Source organism: Eulemur rufifrons, chromosome 9, assembly GCF_041146395.1.
Source record: "Eulemur rufifrons isolate Redbay chromosome 9, OSU_ERuf_1, whole genome shotgun sequence".
In the NCBI taxonomy this organism is placed as follows: domain Eukaryota; kingdom Metazoa; phylum Chordata; class Mammalia; order Primates; family Lemuridae; genus Eulemur; species Eulemur rufifrons.
The window spans coordinates 15,561,130-15,587,531 of record NC_090991.1 but is presented as its reverse complement, the minus strand read 5'-3'; the positions used below and the strand labels follow the sequence as shown (position 1 = coordinate 15,587,531).

General features: G+C 52.8%; 1 protein-coding gene across 1 annotated transcript in view; it reads left to right on the top strand.

Moving 5' to 3' along the window:
* RPH3AL (rabphilin 3A like (without C2 domains)) overlaps positions 1-26,402 on the top strand; it is a 138,685-nt gene that overhangs the window by 67,610 nt on the left and 44,673 nt on the right. The window contains 1 exon segment of the mRNA XM_069483503.1: positions 14,782-14,868. Within this exon segment, the coding sequence (XP_069339604.1) occupies positions 14,782-14,868 (87 nt within the window).

Genomic DNA, 26,402 nt, shown 5'->3' with positions numbered 1-26,402 from the left:
CAGCTGTCGCTGGACAGCTCGCAGGGCAGTCCGCAGACCTGCCAGTATCGTTGCCCACCCCAGCCCCTCTGCTCACGCAACCTCCGTCCATCGTGTTGGCTGGGCTGGTGGCCTCAGATGACCCTGGAGTCCTCCTTCCTTTCCCTCACCTCCCATACCCAGCTAGGAGTTGGAATTCCGTAGACATCTGGGAATATTCCAAAAAAAGAGCCTCTGCTAAGACCGGAGGACAGACTGGCTGGAAGAGTGACTGAATCCATAGTCTCAGCAAAAGCCCTTTTTCTGAAACCCAGGTTGGATCATGTCCCTCCCCTCCTTAAAAGCTACCCCAGGCCCCAGATGTCTAGAGAATTCCAACCCTGCAGCGCCTCGTGCTTGTCACTCAGCCCCTCCTCCCTTCCTAGCCAACGGGGCGCCAGGTGCCTGCTAAACGCAGGGGATTTAAATATGAACAACGATGTCCTTTTTCTCAGAGGGGTCATAGTCTTCGTGGGGGCCCAGGCTTGGGAGAGACAATTCCCACATCATGCAATCCGTGCTGCTCTAGAAATGGCAGCTCATCATGGGAACACACGGGAAGGGGTGACCAGTGCTTCCTGGGGGGAAATCAAGGAAGGCGGTCATGGAGGAGGAGACATTGCAGTTGTTCCTGAAGGATACATAGAAGTTCACTGGGCATGAGGCGCAGCCTGGGCAAGAGCACAGAGGCAGGCAGGTAGCCAGGGGCTGGGAGCAGACAGTGAGCGGGGTTGGCACGGTGGGCTTGGCAGGGGGCCTGGGAGGAAGGTTCTCATGCCTGTGTGCCTGTGTCTGTGTGTGTGTGCCTATACCTGCGTCGTTTTCTTGCCTCTCTGCCGTCTCGCTGTCCCCTCTGGCTGGTCCAGGGCCTGCGGGAGCAAGGGCTTAGGAAGTGTTTGCCAAGTGCCCTTGACGTCATTAGCCCTGGCCTGTGGCTAACATTGCCATCCACCAAATTCTAGGAGATGGGATGGTGGAGGGTCAACATGGGCTCCTGCCTCGCCCTCCGAGGGAGACTTTAAGCTTTCTGAAACCACGGGGCTGTGACCTCGGGGTCTTTGAGGTCAGGCCCTAAAAATACAGAAAAAAACCAACCGAAGTGCCTTTCCCTGTTCTCTCACAGTCACTCCAGCAACCCCGTGACCTCTGGTTTCTCCCCACCAGCCACCAGTCAGTGCCACGCAGCCTCTCCGGCGGGGTCCCTTCCCAGTCAGTTCAGACGCTGTGTGCAAGGAGGAGGTAGCGTCAGCTTGAGGGCTTGGTCCCACAAGACTGTCCCCTCACTTCACATGCCAGTCACCAGTCCAGGCCTCCAGATCTTCTGACCAACCGGCTGTAAGTCAGGGTCCCCACGACCTGCTCCTTGACTTGCGTTAATTTGCTAGGGTAGCCACAGAACTCAGGGAGACACGTACTTAGGTTTATTTATTATATTATTTATATTATTATTATTTTTTTTTTTTTATTTTTTTTTTTGAGACAGGGTCTCACTTTGTTGCCCAGGCTAGAGTGAGTGCCGTGGCGTCAGCCTAGCTCACAGCAACCTCAAACTCCTGGGCTCAAGCGATCCTCCTGCCTCAGCCTCCCCAGTAGCTGGGACTACAGGCATGCGCCACTATGCCCGGCTAATTTTTCTATATATATTTTTTTAGTTGTCCATATAATTTCTTTCTATTTTTAGTAGAGACGGGGTCTCGCTCTTGCTCAGGCTGGTCTCGAACTCCTGACCTTGAGCGATCCACCCGCCTCGGCCTCCCAGAGTGCTAGGATTACAGGCGTGAGCCACCATGCCCGGCCTATTATTTATATTATTAATATTGTTTGTATTATATGTTATTATTTATTTATTATAAAGCCTACTGAAAGCACACAGGTGGACACCGGATGGAAGAGATGTGCAGGGCAAGGTGCGTGGGGAGGGGCACAGAGCCTTCCTGCCCTTTCCCCACCCTCTGGTAGCCTCCGCCTGCTTGGCTGTCCGGGAGCTCTCCAAACCCTGTCCTTGCGGGTCTTTATGGAAGCTTCGTTATGTAATTGATTCAGCCATTGGTCATTGGTCATCAACTCAACCTTCAGCCCCTTTTCCCTCCCTGGAGGTTGGGGGTGGGGCTGAAAGTCTAACCCAGTCTTAGTCTTTCCTCTGACCAGCCCCATCCTCAAGTCATGTCATTAACACACAACAGACACTCTTCTCAGCTCCGGGATTCCAAGGGTTTTAGGAGGAGCTATGGATCAGGAAACCGGATGAAAACCCACTATGTATTTCACAAGATCGCAGCCCGCAGACTGGTCGATGCCCTGGAACTGCAGAATCTCTGGGTGGGATCTGCTCGGCCAGCCCCAGCTCCTTAGGTGGCCGGGGCTGACGGCAGCAGTGCCCTTCCCAGGCGAGGCTTTATGGCAGCCCTCGAGGAGGGAGGCTCATTTGCAGCCGCTGGCTCAGGGGCTGCCGAGAGGGCGTTTTCACGATGCAAACGCAGGGCTGAGAAACAGAATGATTCTCTCACAGAGCCTGGGCCAGGTGACACCAGGCAGCAGGTACTTCACTTGCCTGTGAGTTGTCTGTGGGAGGCCCCTGCCCAGGGCTTCTGGAAAGCAGAGGTTGGTGATGTACCCAGGGCGGGGCGGGGGGAGGCCGGAGCTGGCTCTGTCTGGGCTTTGGTTTCCCTGTTCACGCTCCTGGCATGGCTGACGCCCATCTATAGAGAGGGCTGCCATTTAGCTTCAGGGGACCTGTACCCCCACTGTCCCTAGGACAGCTCTGTCCACTTGCGTCTCCCTGGCTCCCTCAGAACCAGCGACATCCATTTTCTGGACCCAGTAAGCATCCTTTTCAACAAGCGTGGGAGTCACAGAGCGCGTGGGTGAGAGGCCAGATTGGGAGTGGGATTCCAGCCCAGCCCTCTACTTACGACCCTGTGTGACCCTGGACAAATGACCTAGGTTGTCTGCGCCTCAGTTCTGTCCTTGGTAAGTGCCTAATCTATGTAAAGCACGCATACTGTGTCCTGCACAAAGCGGCATTATATAAGCTCTTTTATTAATACGGACCCTGGTCCCAATCCCGGCTCTGCCGCCTTCTCCTTATGTGATGTTCGCCCAGCAACCCGCCGTCCCTGGGCCTTCAATTCCTCATCCGTGGTGTTCAGATCATAAAGCCTCACTCACGGGGCTGTTGTGAAAGTCAATGAGATTAAATGCGATAATGATGATATGTGCTGGGCGCTGAGCATGGTGCAGGGGGGGAATAAGTGTTCAATAAATGGGGGTTATTACTGTTATTATGAGTTGTAACTCTAAGTAACCACGCGGCAGGGAGCAGGATTGATGCGAGCCAGCTTCCTCCACCAGCTCGGCCTTCCCCTGCCCTCCTTCCCTCCCTGCTGGCAGCCATTCCTCACGGCAAGGGAGAGGAGTTGGAGAGCTGTCTGCTGCTGTGTGCCCGTGGTGGGCCTGGGAGAGGACAGCCTGAGAGTCGGTCACCCGGCGATTCGGGTGGAGCCATGTGGACCTGCGGACGGGCTCAGCCATGGCTCAGGCCCCGTCAGTTCCAGGAGCCCAGGGGGGCAGGTGGGGCACAAAAACTACAGGTTTCTGCCTTTGTGGACGGAAGGAACGGATGAGGGCGGCAGGATTCTAGTCCCAGAAGGATTTGTCAAGCCGGGCAGGGTGGAGCAGTGTGAGTTTAGAGCTCCTGGAAAGGTTGACACCGGTCACAGAACTCCACCGAACTCCACAGAACTCCACTGGCAGGGCGGCTCAGTGACGGAGAGGGCCCTGTGGGGCACAGCAGGTCGGGGGGCATCTAGACAGGGTTGTGTCCAAGCACCCCGGTAGAACTGTCCTCAGGGCAGGGACAAGGCCGTATGCACGTTGATTTCTCATCCTCACTCATTTGTCCTTGCACAAGGCCCCACGAGACCCAGGCTGGTCCCCTTTGATGTTTGAAGGGGACGATTCTGGAGGCCCCCGAGCAGCCTCCTGCCTGGGCTTCTGTTCCTTCTTCTTCAGGGCTTTTGAGCAGCGTTGAGTAATATTTCGAAACACAGGCTCCCTTTCGATAAACGTGGACACCTTCCATGTTCTTGTTTTGTGCTATCTGAAATTTCAGAATAATGTTGTGTGTTTGAAAAAACCAAACCTAATGTTGAATGTCCCATCCTCAGGCCCCGCAGGTCCTGGGGCCACCCCGCCCTGGAGGAGAGGGACTCGGGTGGAGTCGCAGGCTGGTGGCTGTGGCAGGACAGTAACAGAAACAAGCACATGAGGGACTCACCGGTCCTCTGGGGCTGACGTCCTGGCCCTCACCTGAGACGGATCCAGCTCCAGCCCTGTGGGGACAACTCTGTCCCTTCCATGTTTAAGTGCCTAATTCCCTTCTGCTCACGCCTTTCTGTGTAAATGCTCTTCAGTCTTGGTCAGACTTAACGCTCTGTCCGTTCAGGCCGGCACTTGTAAGTCTGCTCACCCCAGCAACGGTGCCACGGGCACTTCCTGATACCTCGTGCCGGGCACACACCTGGCCCACCCCCCACCATGGGCTCCACAAGTGCCCATTGAATGACCGAATTCCTTGGACCAAGCACCATGTCTCATGTTTCCCCTTTAGATTGTGTGTTATTGGGTTGTTGGTTTTTAAAAACTCTCCTCTCACCTTCTCACTGAATAACACCTGTCCACCCCTCTGCCCAAGCTCTCTTTAAAGCCATTGCTGCCTCCACCGTGTTCCTGTCACCCGCACTGGGTACCCCTAGCCCATGGAGACGGCCAAACCTCCTTAGTGTCCACGTTCTGCTGGAGAAGAGGCTAGAACCTGGGACGCAGCCCCCCAGACTGTGAGGGGGGCCGAGGTTAGCCAGGGCCAGGGCCAGGGCCAGGAAGAGTGAATGGGTGGGGGGGGGGCGCACGTCCTCACTGCCCACCCTGCCCGCAGCCAGCCTGGCGGCCTCATCTTGCTGAGTACCCTGATTTCCCTGCGTCTGACACCCGCACAGCGAGGCTGCGGCGCAGAAATGATCCAAAGCCACAGCCAAGTCATGATTTCTTATTATGTGCTCTGTGAATGTTAATAATCAGGAGCTGATGCTGTTGCCGTTTTTAACCCTCCCCTCCGCTCAGGACGCCGCGGTAACTGACTGTACGTGAGTGGCAGGCGGAGGGAGGAGGTGTTTTGGAAGCTAAGCCTGAAATCAGCAGGAAATGATGGTGCTTTCTTCCAACTGGGAGAGGCGGCTGGGGGGGTGGCACAGACCTGGGGTTTGCAGGTGGTCCCCGAGCAGTGCAGAGGCTCCTCTGATGGAGGGGGAGGGCCTGCTCGGTGGTGGTGGTGGTGTGGCCTTCCGGAAGCCTGGGTAAAGAGAGGCGGTGCAGCCCTGTGTGGCTGGTCCCCCCGGGAGCCAGGATGGAGGAGGGCTGGAGTCCCCTGCCGCGGTGTCGGGGTGGGAAGCACAGGGAGACGTGTCTTCCTTCTGAAATATTTCTCTGGTCCCTTCTGCTTCTGTCCCAGACCCCAGCAGCAGGTGGCTGACGTCAAGGCTGTGCTTCTTTGGGCCCTCTTTGTGACTGGGTGTTAGCGGGAGGTCAGGGCAAGGGCCAGAACTCTGCCTGCCCCCAGCCCTGTTGGCTGTGTCCCTGATGAATGGGGACAAGGGCCTGGCCGTGCCCTCTGCTGCTTGAGACTTAACCTCAGTTTTCATTCTGGAGGAGCCCAGGGCACCAGCCCTGCCTTGACTCGGGGCAGGGAGGGTGAAGGTGGGTCCAGGCAGGAGGCTGAGGGCTCGGGAGAACATCCTGCCCAGGGAGCCGGCCCGACGGGGGCATCGGGGGCCCAGATCTGAGGCTCCGGAAGAACGGGGTCCGAATTCCATTTCCCGGTGCCAAGTTATCTCACCCCGAGCCTCAGATTCCTCGTTTATAAAACGGGGACAGTAATACCCTCCTCATAGGGCTGTAGTGAAAATTAAATACGATTCTACATAAAACAGCCAGCTTGATGCCTGGTGCAACATAAGTGCCCGATGAAGTGTATAAATATTTATAATTATGTATATCAATATCTGAACTATATATATTTCAAGTCGTTTGGCAGCAGGGCCTGGCTGCCAGGTACCCATCTATGGTAACAGCCCCCCACTGCATCTCCAAGCCTGGCTGATGACATCCGGGGGGCTGAGCAGGGCTGAACCTCTGACCAGAGGGGTTCGGTGACCCAGGGACACCATCTGGGACCCAGGCTTGAGTACATTGGAGCCACAGTCAACCAATAAGTCTTGTCTCCTGCCCGTATGTGCAGATGCTTCCAGCTCCTTGAATCCATCCTCACCCACAAAATAAAACAGATTTGGTCAAAAAATAAAGTTGAGGGCAAGTGATTTCCCAAAGCCTTTAGCATAGGCTTCCTTTAAATAGGAACTCTGCTTATCCATTTAAAATAGATTTTGACTTAGCACAATTTGATTTACATTTTGGCTGATACCCTCCCAGATAGTTTTCTGCAGATATATAGACTCCTAAACAGATATAGGCCCATATACATATTTATACGGTAGAGTGTCATACTATGCAGACTGTTGATAACATGCTTTTTTTTTTTTTTTTACTTAACGATTTATGCTGAATATCGCTCCGTACAGCCTCGTCATTACTTTTGTCAATTTTTCTGTTTACATCATCATTTTTATTGCTGCATAGCTTTCTGCAAAACACAACAAAACTTTTGCTCTTGAAGACTTGGTTTCGAGCACCAGGAACACGTTATGTGGCATGAAACACACACGTGGTGGCTCACTCTTCACATAGCTTCGTGCGTGCACTGAGGTTATTGTTTTCCCTGCTTTACCGGGGCAGCGAGGTGGCCCCTCTGCAGACATCCTCCGCAGCATGGTTCGTAATGAGAACCCGTCTCACCTACAGACTTCGGTTCATTGCAACTCTCGGGAAAGTAATTTTCAAGATGAGTTTTGCTAGTTTGTCAACTCCTTGTTTGGAACACTTGCGGACAAAGGGTCATGTCTTCTTCATCCTCAACATTGCTAGAATAATGCCTCGCAGTATGACATAAATGTTTGTGGATTGAAGCACCGAATATCTAAACTAGCCATCTTCAGCATTCATTTCTGCAGCGCGGTGTACGTTTCTCAGGCCTCCTCGCACAGAGCACTTGGAGGCAATTTCATCTTTTTGGGCTGGGTGAGCATCATGCACGTGGCTTTCTGTGTGATAAATGATAACACTGTGACGCCCTCAGGGCCCACAGAGGTGTGTGTGGCTGTTCACCTGGTGACTAAATGACCCCAGACTGCTGTGCCTGTGAGATGGTGACGTCTGCTTTCAGAGCTGTTTCAGTCCCTCCCCCTACATCAGCACCAAGCCCTGTCCTGTTTTCTAATCAGTGGTGGCTTGGGACCTGCCATGGAGCTTGGTGGGACTCTGCGTGAAACGGGTCAGGGGCTCACAGTGAGGGCTCGAAGGCCAGCCTGGGCGTAAAGTGCCTGAGCTTTGGCACATGTGGCCCCGCAGACCTTGTCACTGTGCTTTCCGACTCTTGGCTGTGGTCTGGGAAGGGGACGCGGTGGGCTGGGGGGCTCCAGGGAGTTGAGACATAACTGAAGTGGCCTGAATTAGGAGGATGTTGAGGAAGGCACCTGATCAGGCCTCGGAATGAGTCTGCACACGTCGGTGGCCTGCAGCGTCACCCTGGGGAAGCAGGCGGGAGCAGCCCTGTGGAGGGTGGGTGAACATCCCTGCTCCCCACCCTTAGTAAAGGGTTCCTGGTGTCGTTTCCTCTGCGGCTGGGCCAGCCCGGGTTCATGCTCTGTGCCCTGAGAGATTCATGAGAATGAGGACCCCCTGGCCGGCAGCCCCACCTTCCCTGGGTACTCCATCCCGCGAGTGGCTCTCCCTGATGTGACCTCCCGTCATCCCGCAGGTCAGCATCGCTCAGTGTGGACGTGGGTGCACCCTGCCTCGTGCTGCTGAGGGACTGCGTCACGGCTCTGTGCGTCTTGTCTCCCCAGCAGATTGGCATATTCCAGGAGAGATCACGTCTTGCCTTTTCTTTTTTTTTTTTTTTTTTTTTTTTTTTTTGAGACAGAGTCTCACTCTGTTGCCCAGGCTAGAGTGAGTGCCGTGGCGTCAGCCTAGCTCACAGCAACCTCAAACTCCTGAGCTCAAGCGATCCTCCTGTCTCAGCCTCCCGAGTAGCTGGGACTACAGGCATGCACCACCATGCCCGGCTAATTTTTTTTTTTTCTATATCTATTTTTAGCTGTCCATATAATTTCTTTCTATTTTTAGTAGAGGTGGGGTCTCGCTCTTGCTCAGGCTGGTCTCGAACTCCTGAGCTCAAACGATCCGCCCACCTCGGCCTCCCAGAGTGCTAGGATTACAGGCGTGAGCCACCGCGCCCGGCCACGTCTTGCCTTTTCAATGATAATATTAAAACTAGCTCCTGCTGAGCAAGGTGGCTCACGCCTGTATTCCTAGCATTCTGGGAGGCCGAGGTGGGAAGATTATTTGAACTCAGGAGTTCAAGACCAGCCTGAGCAAGAGTGAGACCCCCTCTCTACCAGAAATAGAAAAAATTAGCCAGGCGTGGTGGTGCATGCCTGTAGTCCCAGTTACTTGGGAGGCTGAGGCAGGAGGATTGCTTGAGCCCACAAGTTTGAGGTTGATGTGAACTAGGCTGATGCCACTGCACTCTTCCCAGGGTGACAGAGCAAGACTCTGTCTCAAAAAAACAACATAAAAGTAGCTCCCATTTGTACATTCATTTATTCTGCGAATAGTCATTGTGCCAGACACTGGGAACAGAAACAGATGTGGCCTCTGCCCTCAGGGAGCTGACAGCCCAGTGCGGGAAGTGACAGTAGTTCCACAGCCACACAACTGAGGGTAAAATCACAACCTTGACAGAGGAGGAGAGGCAAGAGTTTGTTATGGAAGCTCTGACTGGGTAAGAAGTCAGGAAGACTTCCTTGAAGAAGCGGTGCTTCTGCTGAGGTCCAAGGGATGCACAGGTTAATGAGACGGTGTGGCCAAGTGCATCCCAGACAGAGGGGCAACACATGCAAAGGGCCTGTGGCAGAAGGACCAGGGACTGAAGGAAGGCCAACATGGCTGGAGCTCATAGTGGGAGACAAGGTGGTGGAGCAGGGGGTGACATGTGTGAGCTGAGGCTGGCCAGGAGTAGGTCCACCCCGAACAGGCATCGCACACCATGGGAGAGGGAGTAGTCTTCATCTGACAGCCGCTGGAAGCTTCTGAAAGCTTTTAAGCTGGCAAAGACGGGAGAAGTGACATGATTAGATTTGCATCTTGAAAAGATCAGTCTGGGAGTGTGTTGGGAACCAACTGGAGGCCGGCCAAAGTAGGGGTGGGGAGACCTGTGTGGCCTTGGCTCAGGCCAGGCACAGGCGGTGGCCGAGTGGATGGTGGGGGCGGGGGAATTGACAGATCGGAGAGATAGTTGGAGTTCTTGGATATGGATCGTTTGGGTGTGAGTGAAGGACAGTGAGGCTCAAGGATGATTGCTGGGTTTTGGCCTGTACAACTGACAAGCTGTCACCGAGACAGACATGCGGCAAAGGGCTGAGGTTGTTGTCTGCTTAACCTTTTATTGCGCTAAGCACGTTCATGAGTCATCTCTCTTGGTTGGCCTGGGTCTGCCATTACCACCCTTTATAGGTGAGGAAATGAGGCTCAGGGAAGGTAAGTACCAAGTCCAAGGTTGTCTCCAAATGGCACACTCTGCTCTCTCCTGCCCCAAGGCCTGTGTCCTGTGGGTGAATTCTAGGGCATCCCCTCCTCTGTGTTCTGAGAGTGGGATACACATTTGCAAAAGAAATGCACAGAGGGACTGAGGCAGGAGCGAGGAGGGAGGACGTGTGGTCCCAAGGCCTAGAGTTTTATCGCTTCTGCTCTGAGTCAAGACCAGAAGCAGGGCTCAGTGTGTTTATCGCTCAGACGCAGTTCCAGGCTGCGAGATGCATGAGGCAGCCGAGCCCGGGAAGCCAGTACTCCCTTGCCCAGGGCGAATCTGCTCAAAGGAAGCCCATGTAGGGCAGGGAAGCAAGTGGCCACCCCTGGGCCCAGGGACTGTCCTTGACACAGATTGTGAAGTTTTCTGTTTGCACCGAGTTGATGTAGAAGCTGGCTCGTGGGTTTTTTTTTTAAAAAACCACCTGCTTAATTTCCTGTATCGGAACCTGGGGACAGAGACCAAGTCCATAAGGGGAGAGGCTCGTTATTCTCTCATCGATCTGAGACGTAATAGAGCAGCAGGTATGTATGATTTGAACTGGAGCATGTTATCTTTCTGTGGCCCTGACCTCTTAGGAGTGCGCCATGCCCCCTGCCAGCCAGAGACATTGCAGGCGTGTAAAGGTGACCGAGAGATGGCAGGACCTGACCTCGGCTGCCGCCAGTGGTGGCCGGGAGCCTGAAACCAGGGCTGTGGACAGGGCAGCCCTCGCTGCCCCCTTCTCTGCCTGAGGTGGAATGGGGGTGCCTTTCTCTCCACCGGGCCAGCCACACGGTTTCTGTGCACTCTCTCCTAGTGCCTTGCCCTGCCCCCAACAGCGTAGATGTTTAATCAGCCAGACGATACGGTGCGTATCCAGGGCTTGTGCACGCTCATCCTTCAAAACGCCGCTTAACTGCCACTCCTGCGTATGGCAAGCTCCCCCTCAGCCTCCTCGGTGGGGCCTGGCCCTGCCCTGTGCACCTGTGTCCTGCCAACACAGGGCTGTGCTCCGCGTGGGCACTCAGCGGGTGATGGTTACGTGGATCAGGAAATCGGAGGGCGGGTGAGAGTTAGGTGGGGCAGGGTGGAGACAGAAGATGGACTGGGGCACGTCAGTCTGATCAGCTGGAAGTGGGCATCGTGGAGGGGCACCGGGAGCAGGCAGTTGGGGCAGATCGAGAGTCTTGAGTGCCAAGAGACAGAGGGCAGGGTCCTCTGGCCTGGCGCCATCCAGCAGAACTTCTGGTGATGACAAAAATGTCTTATTTTTGTGCTGTCCCCTACAGTAGCCACCAGGCACGTGTGGCGATGGAGCACCTGAAATGTGCTCAGTGTGGTTAGGAACTGAGGTTTGCATTTTATTTAATTGCAATTAATTTCAATTTAAATAACCACCTGTGACCGGTGGTTGCCGTGTTCAGCAGTGTGTGTCTAGAGGAGAGTCGCACAAGGTTTGAGAACAGGGCGGGGGGTGTCACCGATAGTAATGGTGAGTGGCATTTATTGAGTGCATATCGTGTGCTGGTTGCTTTTATGTGTATCTCGGTTAATCCTCAAAACAACCCTAGGGGATAAATTCTATTATCCCATTTCACAGATGAGAACACCTGAAGCTTAGGGAGGCTTTGAGCAGCTTCCCCAAGGACCCACCGAGGCCTGCTGTGCCCAAAGCCTGTGCGCTGGCACCAGGCCGCCCCACCGCTGGCAGTGCAGGACGACGCGAGTGGAGTGCCTGGGAGGATTGAGGGTGCTAAGTGACTCCAGGGTTGACAGAGACAATGAGACGCACCCGTATCTAGGGGTCCCGTCCTGGGGACGGGGTGCTGCTAGGGACTGAATGTTTGTATCCCCCCAAATCCCTGTGTTGAAGCCCTCACCCCAGTGTGATATTTGGAGGTGGGGCCTTTGGGAGGTAATTGGGGTTAGATGAGTTCATGTGGGTGGAGCCCCCATGATGGGTTTGGTGCCCTCATAAGAAGAGACCAGAGCCCTCTCTGTCCACCGAGTGAAGACACGGCAAAAGGGCTGCCATCTGCAGACCAGGAAGAGGGTTTTCACCAGGCCCCGGCCATGCTGGCACCTGAGCTGGGACTCCAGGCCCCCAGAACTGTGAGAAATAAGCATCGGTTATTTAAGCCGCTCAGTCTATGGTATTTCATCATGGCAGCCCAAGCTGATTAAGACAGGGGCGGAGACTGCCCTATGTCCCCTCCCTCTTGGCTCTGCGTGTAAGGGACAGCAGCCACCCGAGAAGCTGGGGATGCCTGTGGGGTGTCAGCGGGGAGGCCCCTGGGCCTGGGCTTCCTGCCGATAGCTGGAAACTTCTGTCCTCCCTCCTGAGAGATGGCACAGAGGGCAGAGACAGACTCCCCAGCCTGAGTGGTTGCTTCTAGAACCAGGGTCACCCTGTGTTACCTCCTCTTCCATTCATCTGAGAGCCATCAGCCACATCTGCAGGGACCCGCCTGAGCGGAACCAGCTTCGTAGCCGTGGGCACCAGCCTGACACCTGGGCAGGGGAGGGCGTGATCGGCTCTCCTGAGATCTGGAGGAAGATCCTGCTTTGTGGCTGGGGCGTGACCCTGGGCAGTCTGTAACATCTCTGGGCTTCCGCTTCTTCCTCTGTACAACGGGGATTGTGATACCCACCTCCCTCATACTTTGCTGCCAGGGCTGTGTGCCTGGCGCACGTAACTGCTCAGTAAGTGGTTGCCACGGGTGTTTCAGTCCTGCCTTGTTCCCGGCACCGTCTCCCTCAACAGCCTTGGGAGGGACAGAGCACTCTGTGTGTTTGTGAGGTGAGCTGTCCGTGAACCCTGTGAGCATGTAAAGAGCGCGGGAGGAAAAGCTCCCTCTCCGGGAGGCCACACTCATCCGCACGTGTGCCATATACAGATGGGAGAGTGGCAATTAGCAAGGCGAGCGGAGCCAGCTGGCTTCAGCGCCTCCTTCCTTTCCCCTTTCCCCGGGGAGGAGAGCCCCTGGGTAAAGGGACCCTGTCCTGGAGGTAGGAGGATTGGGGTGGAACGTGGGAGGGGTGGAGAGAGACAGCTCTTGTGGAGGAAGGGAGAGACCGTGTCAGGGATGGTGGCTCACACATCCGGGGAGATGGGCTGCTGGTCCCTGGAGAGGCTCAGCACAGCCTGGCAAAGATCCCAAACCCAAGATTAGCGCAGAAGTGGCCAAGTCCCCCACCCCCCTTTCAAGGGACCATGAGAGCTTGGAGCCTAGCGGTGAACAGTGTGGACAGCACCCAGGGGACCCTCCGCAGATGTACAGGACCACCAAAGACCCCAAACCTGGGACCTTCAGAAGAGCTGGGGAGGGGCCTCTATCATGGCTGGGACCTGGGATGGAATTTACTGCCAGCCCAGAGGGGCGGGAGCTTGGAGTGGATTACATTTCCTTGGAGAAATAAAAGAAAGTGACATTTCTCATACCTGAGCGTTGGGTGGTAGCAAATCCATCTCCCCCCACCCGGCCCCAATGTATCACAGCTTCCTCTCCCAGCGAGCTGGCGCCCTCCCCTCCTGCAGCACTGAGCTCAGCCACCCAATCAGGCCAGTGACGACATGCTTTGAGAAGCCAAGTCGGTGACATTTCCCTCTCCACAGAGAGGTGTGCTCCTTGCTCAGTTGGCAGCCTGCAGAAAAGGCCAAGCGACAGATCCAGCCTTCCCTCGGTGGGGGGCTGGAGAGAGCCCCCACCCTCATGGGGACCGGGTGGCTTCCATGTGGCAGAAAGATTGATGAGCTGGAGCAACAGTCCTCTGAGGAGGAGTCGCTGGCGATCGCTGAATCATACTCTGCCTGAGTTAGCCCGGAGCCAGTCTCAGCCCCAACAAATCCACCTCTGCCTCGCAGCGTGTTTCCCTCGGCCTTTCCCACCTCTGCTTGTTGCCATGCATTTAGGGGAAGCAAAATAAGTAGTCATGCATCACATAGTGACATTTTGGTCAGCAGCAGACTGCGTAGATGATGCTAGTTCCATAAGATTATACTGTGTTTTTACTGTAGCTTTCTATGTTTAGATATACAAACATTTACCACAGTGTTACAACCGCCTACAGTATTCAGCACGGTATCGTGCAGTACAGGCTTGTAGCCTGGGAGCAATAGGCTGTGCCACCTGGCCTAGGTGTGCAGCAGGCCCTGCCATCTGGTCTGCGTGAGACCCTGTGACAGTCACACGATGATGAAATCACCTAACGACGCGATTCTCAGAACGTATCCCCATTGTTAAGCCACACATGACTGACTGTATTTAGATGTTACGAGTTTAAACAACTCTGTAGAAGGAAAAAAACTGTAAGAATCTAGGTTCTGACTATTTCTGTGTCCAGAGAAAATGAAAAAACGGCTCTAGAGTCGGACCTGAATCCGGTACGTACTTGCTGTGTGAACTTGGACAAATTCTCAAGCTCCTCCAAGCCCCAGGGTCCTCCTCGTCTGTGAAACAGGCTTAAAGCTTCCTAGTATTGGGATCATTCAGGGGGGCTGGGCACAAAGTAGGTGCTCAGGTGATCACTAGCGTTCCTCACTGTGGCATCTTCTATAACCTGTCAGGCACATAGGTGAGGTTGTTTGTATGATCATATACAGGTGTATGTGTCCCTTGTGGAATAGCATTATTTCCTGCCCACACACCCAGGTAGCGCCACCACGTAAAGGCCGTACCACATTCTGTCATGTTTGCCTGGATCTTCCCCGGTGCTGGGCGTTTGGGTGGTTTCCAGTTCTTTGCTATTAAAAACGATGCAGCTGTGAGTATCGGCGAGCGCGTTGATTCACTGTGGAGGGAATCTTGATCGCAGAGAGCCATGGATGGGGCACAGCCGTGGCACCCAAAACCAGCTAAAGACTTTCAGGCTCTCTGTGTCTTCTGGGTGCTCTGCCCTTCCAGGCCGAAGCAAGAGCCATCCCCTTGGAAGATACCAAAGTGTCCCTTGGTTAGAGTTGTCTCAGCCCCTTAGCTGAGAGGAAGTGGCTGACATACTCACGACCCGTGTCCTCTCTCTTGTAGAAAGTCTGCACCAAATGTGGGATCGAGGCCTGCCCTGGCCAGAAGCGGCCCCTGTGGCTGTGTAAGATCTGCAGCGAGCAGAGAGAGGTAGGGTGTGCGGGGCGGCAGGGCGGGCTGGGCTGGTGGGGGCTGCACGCTGGCTTACGGGGAATGGATGGTTGGGCACTAGGAGGGGCTTCTCTGGGGGTCAAGAAGGGACTGCCCAGGGTGTCCAGGGGAGGCGCGTGGGGCGGGACAACCTGCTGCCCACCTCCCCGGCGCAGAGGTGGCAGTGGGCCCTGGCTCTCTACCTGGGGGCCTGTGGTTTCAGTGGGCAGCCCCTCACGGTGAGCGTGTGTGCACATGGCATCTGGTGGGGATTATTATAGCAGTAGTCGCAGCTACCCCAGGTTGAACATCTGCAATGTGCCTGGCACTGTGCTGAGTCCCTTATGACTTAGCAGTCCCCAACCCTTTTGGCACCAGGGACCAGTTTCGTGGAAGACAACTTTTCCACAGGGATAGGATGGTTTGGGGATGATTCAAGTGCATTACATTTATTACATTTGCAGCCGCTCCCCAGTGCTCATGTGACATGAGGCAGAGCTCAGGCGGTGACGCGGGTGATTCATGGAAGACAATTTTTTGGGGAGAGGGGGAGGTGCAGGGGGGAGGGGAGGGGGTGGGGGAGCTCTGCGGCCTGGTCCCTAACAGCACCAGGTTAGGTTGGGGACCACGCCCTTACCTGTATTAATCCATTTCATCCTTGCACAACCCCATAGGTGGGTGCTCTTCTTGGCCCCTTTTCCTGGTGGGGAAATGGAGACACAAGAGGTTACGTAACTCTCGAGCACCGGGCCGGTTAGTGGGGGAGCTGGAGATCCGGTGCAGCCGCGGTCTGCCGCCAGGGTGCCACCCCCAATGTCCCTTCCCGTGCGGAGGTTCCGTAGTTCTAGTTCCAGCCCCATTTTAGGGGAGGGAGTCAAGACTCAGCAAGGGCTCTGAGGCAGTAGCAGCTGGGGGTGGGGGCGGCTAGAACATCTCCTGACCCCAAGCCCCGGGCGTTCCTCATGGCACCAGGTTGGAGTGGAGCCGAATCGCAGCAGGTGGCTGCTGGGAAGGGCCAGGCGGGCAGGGCGGGGCAGAATGAGCCCCTGGTTTCCCAGATTTGTTTGTTTGGTCAGTCTGTTTGTTTTTTTAATCTTGCTTGGCCCTTGGTATGTGCTTTTAATCTGAGGATCCGTAAAACCTCAATTCTAGAAAGTTCTCGGCCATAATATCCTTGAATGTTGCTGCCCTGCCCCTCTGTCTCTCGTCTCTGGACATCTTGCTGGATACATTTTGGAGCCTCTCAACCACCCTCCACAGCTCCCAGCTGCCCTTTCCTGGTTGTTTATTTCTTTATCTTTCTGTCGTGCTCTCTGGGTGAATTCTTCAGTTCTGCTTCCCAAGTCACCCAGTCTCTCTTCGGGACCATCCCCCGCCCCCTCACCTGTTCGTTTTGTAGGTTGTCTCGGGGCTAGTTTTCCTCGGGCGTTTTGGAATTGCAGTTTGTGTGCTCATCTAGGGTGGGAGCCTGTGTCTCTGTCTTTCCCACCCCAGTCCCCTCGCCTAGCGGTTTTGCAGCTGCCTCCACCTAGGTCCTGGGTCCCCTGGGTTTGTGGTGAGCTGCTTGTCCACAGTGACAGTGGGGTTGTTCCCAGAGCCAGGCATTCTGGCCCCGGCAGCCTGGCCCGGGCCCCACTGTGTGCGCCACTGCCGGCCTCCTCTCCTCTGAGCTCACTTTCTTCAATTCCCTCTAGTCTTGGGGTGGGACCCTGCTTTTTTCAGCCTCCTTTCCCAGGTGGGAAACCCACTCACCAGCTCCATTGTAGTGACTCTGCTCTGGTCCCCCCCACCTCCCAAGGGACATTTTTAGTCCCCGTGCCCTAGAGGACCAGTCTCCCAGCTGCATCCACCTGTTCCTGGACCCAGAGCTCAGCAGACTGTGCCGTCAGCCCCTCAAAATAGTAAATATTTTGAGTTTCTGATCCACTGAGATATATATCTTGTTTTGGAGCACAGACAAGTTTGCTTGTTGCTTTTAAAATATTTTCATCTATTATTGCTGTGTCTTTGGAAGAGGGAAGGCAACAGGCAGGGCCTGACAGTATAAACCAGTGTGCTGTCTCACCTGGAAGTCCCTGATTCCTCATCCTGCAGTGGAGATGATAATACCTACTTCATGGAGTTCCTGTGAGAATTCAGCAAGAACATTAAAGTGTACCAAATGACTGGCACAGAGTGGGTGCTCCATAAATACTAATATTAGAGATGTCCCTTCCTCCCCAGCCAGAAGTTCCCCCTGTGAACTTGAAGTCCTTCCAGTCTTCGGGGGATCCTTTTTAGGATGCAGATATCAGCAGGGCATAGTGGCTCATGCTTGTCATGCCAGCACTTTGGGAGGCTGAGGCAGGAGGATCACTAGAGGCCAGGAGTTTGAGACCAGCCTGGGCAACATAGTAAGACCCCATCTCTTCAAAAAAAATTTTTTAAATTAGCTGAGTGTGGTGGCGCCCACTTGTAGTCCCAGCTACTCAGGAGGCTGAGGCAGGAGGATCCCTAGGGCCAGGAGTTTGAGGCTGCAGTGAGCTATGATGATGCTACTTTACCCCAGCCTGGGCAACAGAGTGAGACTCTGTCTCAAAAGAGTGATACAGATATCTAGGAGAGAGGAAATTTCTTAAAACATTATCTTCTGGGGAGAAACAGCAGAGTCAAATGATGGTTGCAGCTGAGTTGTGGGAGGGCAGAGATGAAGGAGCTGTCAAGGGAAAGAAGGTGGCTGGAAGGAAAGACGAATTTAGCAAACTTACTGATTTAGCGGAGGGCAGCTGAGGCCGCTGCCCCGTCCAGCCTCACCACGAGTCACCCTCACACTCCTTAGTAGTCCTGAGCTGCCACACGGGGAGGGACGCCCACCAGCCCACCCTAATCTCCGGCGCACTCCAGTGCCCAGAAAAGTCCGAAATAGCTTAGATAAATTTTCTTATCTTTCCTAAGGCAAAGAATACGAGGCTATGCATTATGCCATCACTTTGTCCTTGAAATTTTAGAGGCCAGTAAAACTTTGCAAGATCAAGAACGTTCCGTCTCTGCGGCACCAGGTACATGGTGGGCATTTAGTAGGCCCAGGTGGGGCCGTGAACGTGCACGTGTGGGGTCTGGGTGCCTGTGGGTGCCAGACCCATATGCTGGATTTTCCCGTCTGCTTTGGGGTAGGAGAAGGCCAGGGTAATTGGTTTCTTAATGCCTTTTTTCTCAGAAAAATATCTAATCATAATGAAGAGAGCTAGATAGAAACGCATTTAAAATGTCAGATTTTTAAGCTGGTTCTGAGTCTGTGATAAAAATTTGGAGTTCCGTCCCGCAGCAAAAGCCAAATCCTAATGGAAGAACTTGGATTTTCTGATGGGAACTCTGGTACCGCTCTGCCCAAGCACTCTTATCTTCCTTTCCTTTTGGTGCTTCACTTCCGTGTCTCTGGCTGTCATTGTAAGTATTTTTTTCTGGAATGAGTCAAATGCTGCTTAAACGTTCCTGGGGCCGTCAGGTTGGCGTTGCTGCCTGTTTTATACACTTTCGCCGTGCAGCAGTGTGAGCCCGAGCCCCTCTGCCCCTGGGGAGCTTACGGTCTAACGCATTTGTTCATTTAGGCATTCGACACGTGTTTATGAAGCACCTTCTGTGCCAGGCAAATCGGCTCTTCTAGCGGGAGAGGGAGAAACAGACACAGTGAATTCTGCAATGTCTCAGAAGTGGTGCTGGGAACAGTGGTTGCTCCTTTAGTAGTTGCTCCTTTACTTGGGGGTCAGGGAGGGACTCACTGACAAAATGACCTTGGAGCAGAGATCTGAAGCACACTATGTGGCTATGTGGAGGGAAAGCATTCCAAGTAGGGATACAGCAAGTGCAAAGGCCCTGAGGCAGGTGTGTGCTAGGTGGATTTGAGGCACAGTATGACAGGAGTTGGTGTTGGGAAGAGTAGGTCAGAGATGTGGTAGGAGGTCAGATCGTGTTGGTCCTTAGAGACCATTGTAAGGACTTTGGCTTTTATACTCATGAAATGTGGAAGCCTTTGGAGGGTCTTGAGTAGAGCAGAGACATGATCTGACCTCCCGCCCTTTTAAAGGATACTCTGCTGTGTTATGAATATATCGTAGGCTGTACTGTCAGAGCCAGTAGCATAGTGTTTTATTTTCCTTACTTAGTATTGGCCAGCTAAGCTCTTATCTGTTGTTACCGTTAGAAGTTTTCGTTTTTTGGCTTGGCATGCTAGCTCATGCCTATAGTACCAGCACTTTTGGAGCCCAAGGCAGGAGGTTTGCTTGAGGCCAGGAGTTCAAGACCAGCCTGGGCAACACAGTGAGACCTTGTCAAAAAGAAAAAAAAGAAAGAAAGAAAGAGTTTTCATTTTAAAAAATATTATATACATTTTACTCCTTTCTGGTTATAAAATTAATATGGATCATTAAGGAACATTTATAATGTGTAGAAAAGCATAAAGAAATATACACACCCCCAAAATCCAGAATCTTACTACCCAGGGACAACTGTTAACATTTTGGCATGTTTACTTCCACTATTTTTTCTGTGTCTTTTTTTTTTTTTTTAATATTTTTGAACGTATGTTTTAAAATTAACCTTCTATCACAAGTATTTCCCAATGTAATCAAGAACTCTTTGTAAACATTCTCAGTGATAATCTGTCTTATGGATATTCTCCTAATTTAGGACATCTAAATTGTTTCCATTTTTTCTCTTATTAATAACTGTGTGCATAGTTCTTTGTCTACATTTTAGATTACGTCCTTAAGATAGATTCCTAGAAGGAAAAAATAAACATCAGTATTTATTTTCTTATAGACCCTTGAGTTACTATTTTTACTTATCTCATAATTAGCTGATGTATAATTTTGTGCAGTTTTTAAAAAGGGCACATAGTGGCATATTTTTGGAGTCCTTTGCTATCTGACAGTTGTTGCCTTTATGCAAAAAAGACAACTTGATTGATAATACATTTGACCATAATCTTCCCCACCCAGAATTCTGTGGATTTTACCTCTGTTGTCTGCCAACCACATGAAAAAAAGAACCACGATGACGGAGCAGGCGCAGGTAGCAGCTGGGAGGACTGGGACCTAGGGAATGAGAGATGATAGTGAAACTGTGAAAGATAATTTATTTATAAATAAGTTTTTTAAAAAATATTCATTCAAAGGTAGAAGGAATAAAAACCAAATGGAACAAATAGGAACTTTAAAAAAAGTATAGGCATGTTTGAAAAAGAACCAAAGGAGCCATTTTCACTTCTAAACACTAACGATATTACTGATGAATTTTAAAACTCAAACTATACTTTAGTCATTTCTTAGAGCAACGAACCTTGTCATTCCCATTAACAGCCACAGATGTTTCCTTATCATTTGCTTCTTATTGATGATTTTTTAATTTTTGATTCCTGGTTGGCGCCCCCAACTCTCTCATCCCCGCTTTCCTCTGCGCCAGCTGTCATCAGTACAATGTTCTCGTGACCACACGAAACTGAAGTGTTTGCCTAACTAGCTGCTTGCTGTTTTAGACTAGTGGCCTATATAAGTGTTCCATTGCCCGACTCTGGACACTCGCTGTCCGTTCCATCCCCTCTGTGAACTGGCACACTCTTTAGTCACTTGCCTGGTTTCCTTGGTGGTGATTTGTAAACTCTGACGTGTGTTCAAGATGTAAAGAAACAACAGAGGGAGCGGCACGGCCCTCAGTGATGGTTAAACAGCACGTCAGGCCCATGTGAAGAGCCCCGAGAAGGAACATGAACTAGAAGGCAGTTTCGAGGATGCAGCGTGGGATGACAAGTGTTTGAAGACCCTGAAGTCAGGGCAGGATGGGAAGATCGAGTGCACAGCACAAAGTAGTTTTAAAGGCAAAACCAGAGACGTGGGGGAGAAGTCTGAAGCCAGAATTATGCTTTTATTCTCCTTGAAATAACTTGTTGGATTTTTTTTTTTATATTTGGAAATTTAAAATTGTGTCTGGATATGCCCAGGTCATTTCCACTGATTTTTGTCGAGAACAAACACATCTGGATCTTTGACTCAGGGAAGCTTTGCAATTATGTTTTTGTTTATCGCTTTGACGCGACTGTTCTGGTTTCCTGTTGAGAGCACTTACTAAGGCAAAGGTTGCAATCCCATTCTCTGTCTTCTGTACTCATCATCTTCATACAAGACGTTTTCAACCCCTTTAATTTTTCCCTCCATTCTGGAAAATCGTAAAGCTTTTCTTCTCCATCGCTGGCTGGGGGAGGGCGAGGTCTGACGTAGTTGGTTTCCGAGGTTTTCCGTGGTGCGTGTGCATGTACAGGTAGCCTAAGTAGAAAAGAGTCTTCAAAAACATTTGTGTATGGTTTAAAGAATCGTTATAAAACAGATATACCCACTAAACACCATTGAAGCCAAGAAATAGATCAGTACCACACCACAAAAGCCTTCATGCTTAGTTTGCCTGTATTTGAATGTGACATAAATAAGATGTGTATTTGACTGTGCATTTCTTCTCTTATTCAACATTATGGTTTTGAAATTGACCTGTGTTCATGCATGTGGCTGCATTCGTTCCCGTCACTGCTGTCTGTATCCCACTGTAATGAGTACACCCCTACCTGCTCATCCATCCTGCCCCTGACGACCACTGCGGTCATTCTCAGTGCCTTTGCTGTTATGAATAACTTTGCCATAAACATTCACGTCTCCTGGAGCACATGTACAAGAGTTTCTCCAGATTGCACACCTACAGGAGTTTCTGCTGGGCCATGGGCTGTGCCCATGTTCAACGGTGTTAGGTAATTTCCAGTCGTTTTCCAAAGTACTTGTACCAGTTGGTGCTCCCACGAGCATAGATGAGAGCTTCCATTGTCTACACGGTCACTTTTGCTCTTTCCTGCCCCGTGTAAGTTCTGGTTCTGCTCTTTCCTCTCTGGTTTCCCTGCGGTGCTCCATCATGTCCCCCATTCTGCCCATGTTCTTCTTCTGGCTTTCTGTTTTATAGAAGGCCAGTCTTCATCTTTCTAAGACACCAACCACTTGTCTAGTTTTTTGCTGAACCCTAGCCTGCCTCATTCACCTGAACTAAACACTCTGGAGGTTTCCCCTTCGTCAGGATCTTCGGAATGACATATGCCCTCCTCAGCTCTGTGGCAGATTCTCCCCGTCCCCACTTGTCCACTTTCAAATGCAGAGAGCTCTGCAGACCCCAGGGCTGCTCCAGAGGCCACCTCTCCTAGCCCTTTTCCTTTGGGATTTTACCTGTGACCTCTGATGCACAGCGGAGGCACCTTTGGCTGTCCTGTGACCTGGCCCTCGAGGGCCTTCGCAGCCCAGGACTGCAGCCCCTGGTTTGTGCCGTTTCTGTGTGGCCTTCCCCACCTCTCCACGCTAAGCTGTGCTTAAAGAAACATACCTTCCCAGAGGCAGCTCACGTCGCCAGCCTGGCTGTATTCCGGAAGTCGTATCTCCCAGGGATGACAGCAGAGTTGGAAGAGGGAGATTGGCCTCTGTGTGACATCAGAACCTGCAGCCCTGCCGTGCCAGGAAGGCTGCCCAGGTCACTCCCAAGGCCCGGGGTCGGGGTGGGGGCCACGACACGCTGTCCACGCTGTCCACTCGACGTCTCGGGGGGCAGCCTGGCTGCAGGCTGGCCGTCACCTCCCCTGTGCTGCGGTTTTGCAGTTTCGTTTTTCACCTGCTCTCCTGGGCGTGCTAGTTGGGGTGGGACAGGCCTGCACCGAGGGCTTCTGAACACACTGTGAGGCAAACCGGAAATTCACGGCGTTTATTGTTTAGCCTTTAATCCTATCCACTTAAACAAAACAAACAAAACCAAACCAGAGTGACTCACTCAAAGTTATACTGTAATCACTGGAAAAGCTAATTGGACTCTACATTCTTCAAGATTCTAGGCATGATTCCTCCAGCCTCTCAAACGTCCCTTTGGCACAAGAAGGCTGCTTTGAGGATGCAGGCGGGATCTGAGGGGGATGGGCTGGAGAGGGAGGAAGGACAATTTGTAAGTAATTGAAAGCTGATTAATACAATTAGAGTGTTCTTCTCTGTTTGGCCTTTGCTTTGCATTCCCAGTTTCCTACACATCCTGATTATAACCCAGCAGAGGCCGGGCTGTGCAGCCAACCCTCACTGTGTCTCCTGCAGTATTTCACGTATAAAGGTGCTCAGGAAATGTTTGTTAATTGAAGGGGAAATTTGCAAAGAAATGTCCTTGTTCTTACCACTTCAGAATCTTTTCCCAGCAGGGTGCTTTTGATTGCCCTGAAGTCTTGTCACAGGGGACCCTGGCTGGGGCCACAACTGGGGCCCCACAGCAGCGCCCACCGATGGGGGGGGGGTCTCTATTTCCTCCTCCTGTCTGCTCTCTCCTGGTTGTTGATTGACTGAAAGAGGAATTTGTGAAATGGAAAAGTGGCTTCACGGGGTGGTCTTTAAATCATCTCCAACCCACCCCGGCTGGAGGTGACCAGTAAGGAACCCAGTTGGGATCTCCAACTTGGAGAGTCTTCCTCCTCCTGGGCCCCAGGCCCGCAGAGGGTCAGGAGAATCAGGCACTCCCTCCCTCCACCGCCAACCGCTGGTGGGAACCGGCCGTGCCAGCGGAGCCCAATCCCATCCTGCTTGCGGCACCTGCCTCCAGGCAGGCGGCCTGTGCTCCGTGCAGGCTGCCATCTGTTTCTCCGCGCTGGTCCCCTCCTGGTACTGCTGTTACTTGCAGTTTGGATTTTTGTTGCAAACAGCTTTGCCCGAGGGCCCCCTCCGGAGGCCTGTGAGCGCGTGCAGGAGTGGGCGGCTGGCGCTGGGGCGGGCGGCTGACTGAGCACCCTGCCATCTGTGCCTGGCTTGCTCTGGGCTGCTGTCGCGGCGTCCCTGGGGGACCCGGATGGTCACACTTCCTCAGTGTGTTGGTTGCCTCCCACGCCGCCATGGCTCTGCCAAGCAGACCCACTATCAGTGCACCTCCTGCCTCCCACACGCATGTAAGTGGCAGGAGGAGGAGGCTCCCGGAGCCCACCAGCCCCCAGAGTGTTCTGCCTGGCGTGGACTCCCCCATGTACCCCCTGCAGGTGGACTGAACCACTCCCACCCCTTTCCTGGCGCTCGTTGGGGGTGTCTACCTGAGCCTCTGCACACTGGGGGAAGAGTTTTGCTCTCTGAGATGCTGGCAGATCTCAGAGGGAGCTGATTCTGTCACCACTGAGCTGACTGTCCAGACCCTCGCCCACCAAAGGAGTCCCATCGTTTGTAGTGGATATTAGCTGAGCGCCTGCTAAGGGCCAGGCAACGAGTATCTCTCTTTATTCCAATAGGAGACCAGTGAGGGCGACAAGAGGATCTGTTCTCCTCTTGAGAGAGAGGGAGAAACTGAGGCTTAGAGAAAAGAGGTCACTTGCCCAAAGACACCAGGTAGTAATTGATGGAGCCAGGGCCTGAAGCCACGTGTGTCTTCCTCCAAAATGCTTTTTAACAACTCTTCATTCATTCATCCACCTACTAATCACTGAGTATTTACCATGTGCCAGGCTCTGTGTTAGACCCTTGGAAAACAGCAGTGAATGAAACAGCCAAGCATCTCTGCCTTGAGCTCACGTTCCAGTAGGGATGGGGAACAGACGATAAAACACAGACAAGCAAATCATATCGTATGTTAGGTGCTGCATCCGAAAAAGAAAAAGTAAAACGGGGCTCAGGAATCAGCAGTGTCGGGGAGCAGGGCGGGTGGGAGGTGGCGGCGCTGGAGTAGATCGGCCCCGACTGTGCACCGATGAGGATGCCTGTTCCAGAAACAGCAGAAAATGCCAAAGGTTGGTGAGGATGTGGAGAAATTGGAACTTCTGGGCAGTGTTGGTGGGAATGTAAAATGGTGCAGCCTCTGTGGAAAACAGCGTGGCGGGTCCTCAAAAAATTACACGGAATTACTGTTGGATCCAGCAATCCCACTTCCGGGTCTACACCCAAGTGAACTGAAGGCAGGGACTCAGATGGGTATTTGAACATCGCACTGTTCACAATAGCCAGGGAGCAGAAGCGAGCCAAGTGTCTGTTGTCAGATGACTGGATAAACAGAATGTGGTATATACATAATATTATTCAGATCATTCACCCCACAGAAAGCAGGATGGCGGGTGCCAGGGGCTGGGGGGGGGGAGGCGGGAGGGGAGTTGTTGCCTAACGGGCAGAGTTTCAGGTTGGGATGACGGACGGGTTCTGGAGCTGGATGGTGGTGATGGTGGCCCAGCAGTGTGAGTGCACTTCATGCCCCTGAACTGTGAGCCTAAAACACGGTTAGAACGGTAAATTTTGTGTCGTGTACATTTTACTGCAGTGTTAGGAAAAAAGTAGACTGGCCAGGGTGGGCTGCTTCGAGAAGGTTGGATTTCAGCGAAGAGTTGAAGCAGGTGCAGCAGCCAGGCCAGTGGCCATCTGGGGGAGAAGAGGTCCGGGAAAGGGAGGACTCCCTAACGCCCGGGGTGTTCACAGAGCAGCAGGCCGGTGGGGCTCCCTGCCTTTCAGGTGTGGGTCCTGGTGCAGGTGCTGGGGTGGTTCCAGAAGGCTCTTTGGCCATGGGGGGGTAGAGAGGAGGGTTGACGTGGTTCTCTGTGAAGCACCCTGGCCCACCAGGAACGTGGCCCACAGCATTTGGCCCTGTGGCACCACTGGGCGACCCCCATTTCCTCCGCCACACCGGATGTGTGCAGAGGTGAGCAGAGTTGGGAACCCTGTGGTCTGTGTGACCAACCTTGGCTCTAACGAGGTGCAGGACACTTCTCTGCCCTGTGGGTCAGCTGATGTGACACCATCCAGACACAGCAACCCCCCTGCCCCTCCTACATCCCTGGAATGATGCCCTCCTGTGCCTATCCCTGGGGACGGGGGGGCAGCTAAGGAGAAAGTGTCAGAATTTGGTCTTTTTCTTACATTAATTTGAATAAAAATTCGGGTGATCCGATTTTCCTGCCCATTTTCAGATGCCAAGTGGCGTTGGCTGGCGCAGTTTGCCCCTCCCCCCAGCCAGCTGTCTCTCAGATGGAGACTGGGGAATAGAACACGGCTCCATCCTTCAGAAAGTATTTAATAAGCTCCTAGGTGGTGCCCAGCCCTGGAAAAACACACCCATCCTCTCTCCTAAAGAAATAACTCCAGATGCATGTTCTACGGAGGTGCCAGAAAATTCTTCCAATAAAAAGGGGAAGCAGAAGAGAGCTGGCCTTTGTTGAGATCTTCCTCTGGGCCAGGCATGAGGCTTTGGGGATGTGGGCATTCATGTCCCCATTTTCTAGCTAAATGGAACCTCTGGGCCCTTAAGTGACAAGTCCAAGGACGTGCAGAGCTGAGATTTGAACCTGGGCAGTCTGACAGGCTCTTCCCACTGGACCAGCTTCCTCCTCCTATCCTCAGACCCGTCCTGCTCCAGGATGGGCCTGCAGGTTGGAGGAGGACAGGACAGATGGGCAGAGGGGACACTTGTCCTTGTCTTCCCCTCAGTTCCCAATGTAGCGAGTCTGGGGGACTCCTGGGTCCCTACCTCTCTTTTCCATGCCC